Below are 11,859 nucleotides of genomic sequence, written 5' to 3' on the forward strand. Positions count from 1 at the left end.
GCATATTGCACATTTCAACATACATACATATATATTTTAGGAATAATTGGACTCCCTGCAGCGTATAAAATATAAAATGGGCATTGATGCCAAATGAGCTTCTCTTCACACTAAATGTACTATGTACTACGTATGTACTATGTAGTAAATGTACTAAATGTACTCTTTTGTAAAATATGAAATCTGTTGCATGGTGTGAACGGACGAGCGATTCAGTCTTGTTGGGGGCTCTACCAGGTCAAGCCGTAGCCCGTTGGGGGCTCTACCAGGCCAAGCCGTAGCCCATTGGGGGCTCTACCAGGCCAAGCCGTAGCCCATTGGGGGCTCTACCAGGTCAAGCCGTAGCCTGTTGGGGGCTCTACCAGGCCAAGCAGGAGCCCGTTGGGGGCTCTACCAGGCCAAGCAGGAGCCCGTTGGGGGCTCTACCAGGCCAAGCAGGAGCCCGTTGGGGGCTCTACCAGGCCAAGCAGGAGCCCGTTGGGGGCTCTACCAGGCCAAGCAGGAGCCCGTTGGGGGCTCTACCAGGCCAAGCAGGAGCCCGTTGGGGGCTCTACCAGGTCAAGCCGTAGCCCGTTGGGGGCTCTACCAGGCCAAGCCGTAGCCCGTTGGGGGCTCTACCAGGCCAAGCAGGAGCCCGTTGGGGGCTCTACCAGGCCAAGCAGGAGCCCGTTGGGGGCTCTACCAGGTCAAGCCGTAGCCCGTTGGGGGCTCTACCAGGTCAAGCCGTAGCCCGTTGGGGGCTCTACCAGGCCAAGCAGGAGCCCGTTGGGGGCCATGGGAAACATCACTGGGGGAACAGGTGAATGTGGCACAGGCCTTTCCCACTGTCTCTATTCTCTGCCATGTGTCCCGTTTCCCCATTCATCTCATGAAGACACACGCTGAGACAAAAAGTCATCTTCCTCCACATTATTCCAAATAGTCTATTATTATTATTATTATTATTGTTATTATTCCAGAAATGTCACGGACCAATAAGAGGCCTCAATAGGATGCAGCTCTTCCAGATTGTCCGGATATAAAGTGGGGGCTAACACGTTTATATCACTCCACTGATGTCAAAAGCTTTCCACTTTGACTTTAATGAAGACGTCGAGGGCCAAGATGGCTCTCGACCGGAACAAAAACTACGTGGCAGGGTCCGACAGCAGGGGGGCGAGAGCAAGCGCTTGTGTTTCTCACCGTGGCCGTTTAGGCAATTGTTGAACGGGACGGTGCCTCGGAAGCTGTTGTGGAGAAGAATGTCCCCCACTTCAGATAGCTCTCCAAAGGTTTGTCTTTTCCAGTTGAGCAAGAGAAAAAGGGAACGATTGTTTTACAGGGCGCCACTGGTCTTTTGTGAGTGCAGCCTGTTCTTTCTCTTGACCTGTGACCTCTATTGTTGTGGGGTTCGCTCATTTGGGGAGGGCAGACAGCTGAGGGAACCGGGGTGGGGGGGGGTGCAAACGGACAGCTGGGCCAATTTGGAAAAGAGAATGAGGAGAGTGAGAGCATGCGAGCATGATGGCGGAGAGAAAAGGGGATCAGTGTGCCGAGGGAAGGCCGGGGAGGCGGAGGGCAGGAAAGGTGATGGAGGTCCTGGTCCTCATTCAAAAGTCTTCTCTTGTCCGTGTGGCAGCCTTGGCGTACGGCAGTGACATAGCTTTACACGCACTTGGCCTGGGACAAAAGTTCAATTATTTTCCTGAATCCAAATCCAAAACAAGTCGATGGGATAATGAATGTACTTTGGATACAAGTTTTCCAACTTCAATGTTTTGTCATCAGTAGGCACAAAAGAAGAACACAACTTTAGGAACCAACAGTTGACATCCATGTGCCCGCCTCTCGCCCCAAGACTGCTGGGATAGGCTCCAGCACCCCCGTGGATAAGCGGTAGAAAATGAATGAATGAGTTGACATCCTTGGAGTGGTCGATCACCACAACGTATTCCATGGTGCATCCACTGAACATTTACCATACCGGATACGACAGGGATGCAACCGTACACGGTAAAACCTGCACAGGACAATGAGACAACCCCCCTCCTGGGCCCAGCGTGTGCCAGTCCAGGTGGTGAAAAGTCGTCCCGGCGATCTGATGTCCTACTTCCCCACCTGCACATATTTCAAGCGAGGGAGCGTCTGTCCAAAAGTGGACAAAAACAGGCAAGAACGGGCGTGTGGCCCCGCCTACTGTGTCGGCCAAGTGTGACGTCAGCTTGGACCCCCCCGATCTCCTCAGCTATGTGCCTGCTGGGCCCCCGGCCACATGAGAGAAAGCAGCATGCCGCCTGTTCAGTAGAGTTGAGGACAGTCGGGCAAGCTGGGTTATTAATGCTGACCTTCAGTTACTGCAAATAAATACCAACAAAGCTTACAGTACATGTCTGATACTGTAGTACAATATACTCAGCCAAGTTGGATTGCTTTTAGCATCTTTAATGTTATCGTGGCCCCCACATCCTTCCCCTTCTGTATGATAGTCAATCCATTTTCATTGCCCCCCCCCAGTATACAGTATCCACAGATCTCACATTAAATTCCACAACACTTTTATTACAGTAGGCATATACCTTTATACTACTGAGACAATACTACAGAAAGCCAACTTTGGAGTAGTCAGCGTGCAGCTGAAGCATTTCACTGTGACTTTGCCACAGGAAGTCAATCAGAACAGATGGCGTTCTGGATTTAACCCTGGCTGAGAATCGATCCCACGGCCTCTATCGTTAAAGATCATGACATCGCCAGGTAAACAAGTAAACAGGTAAACAAGCAAACTGGTAAACAGGTAAACAGTGTACCGCTTGTATAGCAATACTGATTTACTACAAACCTAGCAATACCAGCTTAGTGGTGTAGCATCATGGACTGTGGCTACACGAGTGCTGCTGGCCCTGTGGAGAACTACGGTTCATTGAGAAAAACACGCCTCCGAGATGACAAGTGCTGAGGAAGATGAAGGTGATGGCGCGTGGCGGCTCCACGTCTGAACCCGATTGGGCATCTCCAGCATCCTCCAGCATCCATCATCAAGGAAGATGGAGGAGTGCAAGGTGTCCATCTGCCACTTTTAACCTGAAATCCCGTCTGCAGCCATTTTTTTGTACGTTGAGCAGGCACGCTACGTCACAAGGGGGAGGACACCCCTCCCATTTCTGTAAATATTCAATGATATCTTTTAGCATAGCTCCCATTTTTCCAAAATCATACGTTATGCCATTCTAAATTGTCCATGGGTTTGAACGTGGGTGTAAAGTCTAAATGTTCCATGTGATTGGCAGGCCACCAGTACCCTGCTGTGTGGGTTCCAGCATACAGCAACCACTCCAAGAAAGATGAAGCACCATAAAAAACGAATGAATATTTTTCTTGGGACAATAGTACAACATAGAATACCTTCAATGCCACCTCATCTTTGTGGGACCTGTGTCTTAGCCCCCCCTTGGGGGCCAGAGGTAATGTCCCATATCTGCTGGGAGCTGGTCAATGATGCTTTCATCTTTATGCTTATACTTATATATATATGCTTATATAACATCCCAATAACATAACCTCAACAACCCCTGATGCTCAGCAGAGACTAAACACGTCCTCTGCTTTTATTTGTGGGAGCCGTGCATCCTTAATCCACGGGCCAAACAACAGAGTCTGCCACTAAATGAGAAGGTCCTGATCCACAGGAGTGAGATTGAGGGATGAAGCATTGTGATTAAGATTATATTAATGAGGCCATAGGAGGCTGGAAGCTTTCATCAGGGTCTGGGTGCCAGTAATCCCTTTGCCTTTAAGCCCCCCAAACACACTCATCCCTCCCTCTTCTTGTGTGCACACACACACACACACACGCACACACACACACACACACAAGCAGGGTTGCGAGGGTCCAGGTTTAGAGGTGGAGCACCCTGACATGGAGAAGTCTCAGACTCGGAGGAGCAGCTGGTGGAGGAACGAAGGATGAAGGTGGAGGATGAAGATTTAGGCGGAGTCAATGAAAAATGGAAGACCTGGTGTGAAGAGTAGCGATATACTACAACTACTGCTATTATTACATCGCTACTGCAGTAGTGATGTAATAACGTTCTAATCTAGTACAGCTCCACATCCTGAGCAGAAAGACAAGCAAGCAGCTCGCAGCCTCATTGCCTGTGGGTGGGAGCAGGGGGTGAAGATACGGGGTTGTCCTTCCCCACCCAGGGTGGCGTCCCAGCATTAGCGTGTGGAAATTAAAGAGCTTCTAATGGGATGTGGATGCTGTGGTGTTTACCCCGTGCCCCTCGGCCCGCCTTCTGCATTGTGGAACTTGCCAGGCTTTAGCACTTCACAATAGGCCGAGTGAGGGGACAGATGGGCGCCCCTTTTGGAAGAGGGTACAAAAGGTAGGTGGGCCGGAGTGTTTGGGAGGCCCACCGACTGCAAGGGATGTGGGGATAACTTGAAAAAAAGGATTTTCTATTAATAGCTTTGTTTTTCATTAATTGACAATGTTTGTTTAGTCGGAACTCCCCAGGCCCAAAAATGGGAAGGCGACTGGACACGGTGCCGCAGTGGGCGAAGCGGCTAATTGTCCACTTAAGGTTAGCCCGGGTCAGGCAGAAGGTCAAATGGGGCTGCACAGCAGAAGGGGGCTCCTGTGAAATATGGCCAGGCGGTGGGAGAGGGTGGGGAGGGAGGAGAGGGTGGGGAGGGTGGGGAGGGTGGGGAGGGTGGTAGAGGAGAGGAGGTACCAGGTTCAGCAGCAACAGATGGGCCTGATGGAAGGCTCAGGTTGTAAACTTTGTGCCAGCAACATCTGTCCGTTCCTCCATCTGCTACAATCAGCGTTTACAGTTTTAGTAGAACCTGATTCATGAGGAGAAACACTGGAGGTCAAATGTTTTGTTATGGCAGACCAATGACAGCACAATCGTGGGAGCAATGAGGAATATTAATCACGTTTACTGCCACTGATGAACTGTACATGATGTAACATAGCATGAACAGGGAATAGGTGGCTCCATTTACAGACCCCCCCCCCCCGGCCATCAGACTGCTGGATGCCAAATAAGACCCTCTACCTGTCCACACGCAAAACCTTTATTTATTCTAAATTATTGTAATTATTTGTACAAATTACAAATTACATTGCTGCTGGTCATATTGTGTAGTATTGGTACAGTATACCACAGTATAGTTTTAGTATAATACAAGTATACTCATTGTACACTTGAATAAACCTTTTTTGCTAAAAAGGTCCAATGAATCTTTTTAACTCCCTGCAATGTTTAGACAATAAAATCCACGAATGTGATTTCACGCTAGTAAAACAAGCAGTCAATCATTTATTGATCATCAGCAAACATAAACCATAGCCTAGTCAATGTCGGCTTCATACGTCGTATCCCGTCTTTAACCTTGACCCTCGGGGTTAAATATAGCATTTGGCTTAAGCACCTTGTGGGAAATCACCCCCCCCCCGATTATCCAAACCAACAGTTTCACACAATTCCCATGCATAGATAAACCTATTGGGAAACATCTGTGATACTCGGGGATAGAAGTCACGCTAGGAGGAAGCTTTGTTCATTAATGAATGAATGCTTTGGCGTGTGATGCAGTAACCAAGCCCGCTTGTGTTGACAATGTTATGACAAGAAAAACCCACAAAGAACCATAACTGCAACATGACCATAACCATCATACTTTCATTTGAAGACTGGAGGGGCGGCCATCCTAGTCGCCATCCCACCAAGCCTTCATGGAGAACTTCTGGATCAGCAAACTGGATCTCCTTGGCTCCATTGGAGGAGGAGGCAGCCTGGCCTCAAACAGCAGCCTGACTATTAGACCATTAGAGGGCTTCGTTGCAATGACAATCGTGCACAACTTGTGCAAACATGAGCACATTGCCCCCCCCATTCCAGTCTCTGGCTGGGTCTCGCTGTGTTGTGACGGCTCTCCCAGCACTCCCAGCCTAGCTATATGTAACAGATGTTACTGAGGCAACAGTTGGTATTGAAGGGGCGGGGCTTGAGGCCATCTGTCCAGGGTCAAGGTTTGAAAAGGGATGCTGAAGATGGCGGCACCTTCAGGAATATGGCAAGTATGCGTTGGAAAAGGAAGCAGCGACGCCATTGTCATGCAACCAGTCTTCTCATTTAAGATGCTTTTGGAAACATCTGGTAGCTTCAGGTTTGTGGTACATAGTTGAACCAAAGCGCCACCTTGTGGCCAGCAGCAATACTACAACAACCAAGGTATAAAAAGCTTTATTTATATTAGGAACATGAATAATGACTCTTAAAGCAACAATTGGCACGTCAAGGACCGACGGACCTTATCTATCTCATCTCGAAGATACGCCATCCTCTTATGACAAACCTTTCTCTACAACAAAAACAAGAGATTAAGAAGACCAAACGTACTCAAGCATCGTCTTCCATCCACGCAAGAACACTCACAACGTAAATCTTTAACCTTTCCTTCTCGATGTGGTAAAACTCCGGCACGGTCGAGTAGATGAGGTCTTTCTTCATGGTGAGGAATCCACAAGTAGGCGAGCGTTTTATGTGCTCGTACCTGGAGTCAGGGAAGCGTCCACAAGTTAGAACGTCAGCCATGTTGCCACGACTCATTGAATGATTTGACTTAAAGCTACCAAAAACCGAATGGCTGAGGAGCAACACACCAGGGGTCATCATCAGGCTCCCAGCCCTCCAGCTCGATCAGACAGAAGAAACAGCAAACCACGTCAGGCTCATTGGCACTTGGGCAGTGCACAAAGCCGGCCTTGGCCATCTGTGGACGCCAGACGGATTCTTTCACATATTTTATGGTGCCCACTCGTGAACGCAACACGGCCATACGACTCCGATATTGAAAATATAGCACCTCCGTATGAACACAAACACCAAACAAACGCCATCAACAACCAAAGACAAATCTTCTGGTTATGCAACAGTATGTACAAATATTTTATAGCTCCCAAAACTAAAACTAAAATACCAGAAATATCATGAGCAGCATGCCGGTCATGAGTGGCCCAACGGGAAAAGAATGAAAACCAGGACAGGGTCATTTTTCCAGGATGGCCAAACAGGGCATGTCCTCGGAAAACAGGACCTCTGGTCACCGTGTTAGACTGGAGTCAAAGTGGGCCATGAAGCTCACTGGGAAGAGAGATGTGATGTGAAAGAAATCCACTAGAGAGCAGTGTTCCACTTCCACGGAACCCCACCGCCCAGCCCAATGGAGTGCTGATGGATGCTGTACTCGTGATGATGCAATACTAATGTTTATGGCTACAAAGGTAGAGTGTACTTTAGACATAATCCACACGACTGGAGGGATGGAGAAGTGATATCATAATTCTAATCCCAATCCCATCTCACCAAGCCTCCAATGGGAAGTTTCACACAGCAACAATTCCCTTTGTGACCAAATGTTTACATGACGTGTACATAACAAACATGGCAGCCGCTCCACACTTAGCTTACTTCATCTGAAGCTAATACATCAGCTAATACACAGCCGACTACTTTCAAAGAGTAGTACTCACCTTCTCAGGTGTGCAGGTACAGTCCTCTCGAAAGGGCCAGTCTGCAAAGGTTTTCTCCCGGAACTCATGACTGTACATCTTGCCGTGGACATCAAACCTTCTGGTGAAGTCTTCAATGCCGGCCATAACTTAGCCAACGTAGCTTAGCTTAATGTTTGGCGCTTAGGTAGAACTCGCTGATCGACTCCCCTCAGGTGACCTTAGCAGGTGACCTTAGCAGCTTTCACAGCAGAGTCTAATTAACGCTGATTGGACTCAGATTGGTGGGTGTGCACACCCACTCCAAATAAATACCCAATAAATAATAAATATATATGTACCCTATAAATACCCTTAATAACAATAAATACCCTTTTGTGGGACCATCACATAGACTAAGAACAAAATAAACAAAAACACTGCTGCAATGTACCAAAATATGTTTTCATTTAGAGAAAAAAACATTTATACCCCCTTCAGGTCATAACTAGGGATGAGCGAATAATAAGAACTAGAACTAGAACTAGAATTCCTTATATTCCTTATATTCCTTATATTCCTTATATTCCTTATATTCCTTATATTCCTTATATTCCTTATATTCCTTATATTCCTTATATCTGAAGTTGTTGAAAGTATTTCTCCACAAACGTCCTTTCAGCAACGTGTTCTAAACCCCCCCCCCCCCTCATGACTTCACCAACATTTGACTTTTCCTCGCCACTTTTCTGCAGCTTTACCTGCTCCTTTCTTCTTCTTCTTCATTTTAATGCTCACTCCAAGGCCCTGCGTAGATGTTTTCACATAGAGCTGCAAGGAGAGCAGGGAGGGAGGGAGTAGATGTGGACTGGAGGGGGGGTGATGCTTTGGTGCTGGTGGTGGATGCTTGACTAAGGTGCTCATGTCCAGGACTTTACCACCAAAGGTGGTACGGGTGGCAGGATATCTTCTCCTTGTGCTGACCCATTTTCCAAATAATTCAAACAATCCATCAATCTGAGGAAATTAGTGAGTCTGCCTGTGGAGTTGGAGATCTGACCTTGGAAGCTCCGGAGGGCGAATCAATGTGGGGGGCAGGTAAGGAAGGAACCTTTTTCTGTCCACTCTTACTGTCTGATTGGAAATGATCTTTTTAACACGTCTATATGCAAACCCCAACCCCCACTCGGTCTGGTTTGTTGGGGGGGGGGGGGTATACCACAGACCAGATGGACCCCCCAAAATAGGAGTAAATCATCCCAAAGGTGTGTAAAGATCTTGGCATGTTACGTTTAGTTTATTAGAGCATGCTGGTGGCCCTCAGGCTGCTTTACTGTTTGTTCGTGTAACCAAGCTTTTTAGGACGGTTGCGTGTGAAACGACGACGGCCTCTCATCAAGCCATCACCTAGCAACTGTCAAAACACATTTTCAACACATTTCAGCCTTCAAAATAAGAGCGCCACACATCCTGTCTAAGAGTGGCAATAAAATAAGAGTGTCATTAAAAATGTGCTTTCCCACTATGAGGAATGTCCGAGTGTGAACGACAACGATGACAAATACTGGAGGTGCCAGTGGTTTTGGTTTCAGCCAGGAAGAGCAGCGACGGTGCTGCTCCTGTGAGATGGGAATTAGGTTGGAAAGAAAGACGTCCTGTTCTCCAGCGTGGGTGTAAAAACGTCACGGACGTGTTAGTCTGACAGTCAACTTCAACATTCTCTTTCTGGGGGACGGCAAAGGTCTCCACACACAAACAGCATCGGTCCAAACCGTGCGTTCTATTGGCCTCTGTGATGACCTACACGGGACTGTGCAGACGTCTTAGATCCGATTTGGACATTTAGACCACAGGACTAATAACTAATCAGTTATTTTGCCCATCAGTCCCAATCGCTGTAGCTAGGTTAACATACAGGTCAGTTATGTCAAAATAATAAATAAACACTGTTGCCGTTTTTTTTGTTTTGTTTTGGGAGGGCTGTAGCATCAAAAAGGTATTTCACAATACTATAATAAAACTAAGTCTGTTGTTAGCTAGCTCGTGAACGAGAGGTCATCGTGATCACTATGGGCTGACTCAGCTGTAATGTTCTTCATGCTCTTCATGAGCTGTAATGTTCTTCATGCTCTTCATGAGCTGTAATGTTCTTCATGCTCTTCATGAGCTGTAATGTTCTTCATGCTCTTCATGAGCTGTATCTTCATGCTCTTCATGAGCTGTAATGTTCTTCATGAAGTTATCAGTAGAGCTCATTGTGGGACTTCTGTAATACGTTGGGACTGATCTCCTGGTAGCACTGGAATACCTCAATACCTCAGCTTTGGGGGGAAGTGCGAGTATGCTATTGGCTACTGCTCAGTGGGCACCGCCTGACCTTTGACCCTTGTAGTCAGGCTCTAAATTCACCACCATGGTGCCACAAGAAACCCAAAGCCATCATAGAGGACCTCAGTGCAGACTGTGGGTCAACAACAAGCCTCATCACACCCTCCATGTGGGGGGGGGCACCATACACCATTTTATAGTTTTATATAGTTTTAATATGACTTTTCCCATCCATAAAGTACATAAACATACAGTATAAGCACTTCCCTTTCATCCCCGAGGTTGCTGGAGGCGTGTCTCCATCGTCACACCAGGAGAGGGCAGCAAAACCCACGTAATCATTCATCACTTCTATGTAGTGTACATGTACAGCATATTGTGTCCAATACCCTTTTTGTACAGCAGAGGGCGCCATTGTGCATATAAATACTGCAAGGCAGTGGTTCCAAACATCACATACCCCTTCTGACATTTGACCTGAAGCCATGTACCCCCAACTCCTGCACACTTAAAAAACATAATCCTCATTATGTTCATTACCTAGAAATATTGAAGATAGCTCATTGGAAATACATATTACCATCCTACATATCTTCCCTTTCAATCCATTTCATTTGAGTCTAAAATTTCTTTACATCGTTCCAATGTTGATGTCGTCCTAAAACTGAATATTCTGTGGGTTCAAAGTTCACCAAAAATGTCCCAAAACTCTGGCAGAATGAAAATGGCTGCCAGTCAATGAGTTAAGAGTTCAGTTTTATTTTTTATGTCATGAAAGTATATTGGTTTTTTCCCATAATTTTTGTTCATACATGGTAAGTCAGGGGTCTCCAACCAGTAGCTCATGAGCTACTTGTAGCTCGGTTCCACAACACGTCTCCCATGAGCTGAGAGATGACAGAGGTCAGCACACCATCGTCACAATAAACAATCTTTGGTCAGCTGCAAATGAACACCCCTAATTGTCCAATTCCCTCACCTTCTCCTGGGCTCACCTGTCCGATGAAGCCATCCGTCCCGAGGCCTTCCGACGCCCGCCGTCTCCTTGTCCTCCGCCTCCATCGTCTTTCCCATCGGTGACACGGGATCACTGGGCTCCGATTTCACCTTCTCATCATGACATCCATTAAAGTGGCACTGGACCCCGGGCCCCCTTTGGCTTGACAGCACATTAGCACCAGGACCATTGAACACAGACAAGGACCATCTCTGAATTATTGATAGCATGACAACTAATGAGGAAACCCTACCTCAACTTTGGTGCTGGCACACACACAGCTATAAACAAAGCTATATACAAAGCTATATACAAAGCTATAAACAAAGCTATATACAAAGCTATAAACAAAGCTATATACAAAGCTATAAACAAAGCTATATACAAAGCTATAAACAAAGCTATATACAAAGCTATATACAAAGCTATAAACAAAGCTATATACAAAGCTATAAACAAAGCTATAAACAAAGCTATATACAAAGCTATAAACAAAGCTATATACAAAGCTATAAACAAAGCTATAAACAAAGCTATAAACAAAGCTATATACAAAGCTATATACAAAGCTATAAACAAAGCTATATACAAAGCTATATACAAAGCTATATACAAAGCTATATACAAAGCTATATACAGCAAATCGCTGTATGGATGGATTGGATCATTTTGGACCAGGAATAGTCACCGTCCTTATACTGGATTACACAACAGGAAAGACCATTTCTGAATATGATAATTAATATGTTACAGTAATAAAAAAGGAAAACAACATGAACACATATTACTTTCCCTTTTCTGTTCATTATAACACGAGGAAACGAGTTAATATCAGCAAGCTAACAACGGACGTGATTGGACACACTTAGGGCGTATCGATACACATTATGCTAGCTCCGTCGATAACAGCATCAGCGATACAGCGACGACACTTCCGATGTCTGCTCTCCTTGGGGTGGCCGTGTCTTCCAGCACAAGACGTGTGCTCCATCCAGTCTGTTGGTTTTTCCAGGTACACATTCCCAAAACATGCGTGTTCATTTAATTGGAGATT

General features: G+C 46.4%; 1 protein-coding gene across 1 annotated transcript; it reads right to left on the minus strand.

The window, feature by feature from the left end:
* Positions 1-6,256: 6,256 nt before the first annotated feature.
* Positions 6,257-7,668, minus strand: birc5b (baculoviral IAP repeat containing 5b). Its single transcript, XM_058083377.2, has 4 exons — positions 7,523-7,668; positions 6,653-6,762; positions 6,426-6,543; positions 6,257-6,351 (listed from the first exon to the last, which is right to left on the minus strand). The coding sequence occupies exons 1-4, from the start codon at positions 7,646-7,648 to the stop codon at positions 6,265-6,267; spliced, it is 441 nt and encodes a 146-aa protein (XP_057939360.2). The 5' UTR covers positions 7,649-7,668; the 3' UTR covers positions 6,257-6,264.
* Between the last annotated feature and the right edge of the window lie 4,191 nt (positions 7,669-11,859).

Source organism: Doryrhamphus excisus, linkage group LG17, assembly GCF_037039965.1.
Source record: "Doryrhamphus excisus strain RoL-2023G ecotype Guam linkage group LG17, RoL_Dexc_Guam_v1.1, whole genome shotgun sequence".
NCBI lineage: Eukaryota > Metazoa > Chordata > Actinopteri > Syngnathiformes > Syngnathidae > Doryrhamphus > Doryrhamphus excisus.

What these genes read in the sequence shown, in the direction of transcription:
- birc5b (XM_058083377.2), bottom strand. Translation starts at nt 7,648, where the DNA reads ATGGCCGGCATTGAAGACTTCACCAGAAGGTTTGATGTCCACGGCAAG. An exon ending in GTACCTGCACACCTGAGAAG is followed by an intron (nt 6,763 to 7,522) that starts GTGAGTACTACT and finishes TGGCGTCCACAG; the next exon opens with ATGGCCAAGGCCGGCTTTGT. An exon ending in GAGCCTGATGATGACCCCTG is followed by an intron (nt 6,544 to 6,652) that starts GTGTGTTGCTCC and finishes CCCTGACTCCAG; the next exon opens with GTACGAGCACATAAAACGCT.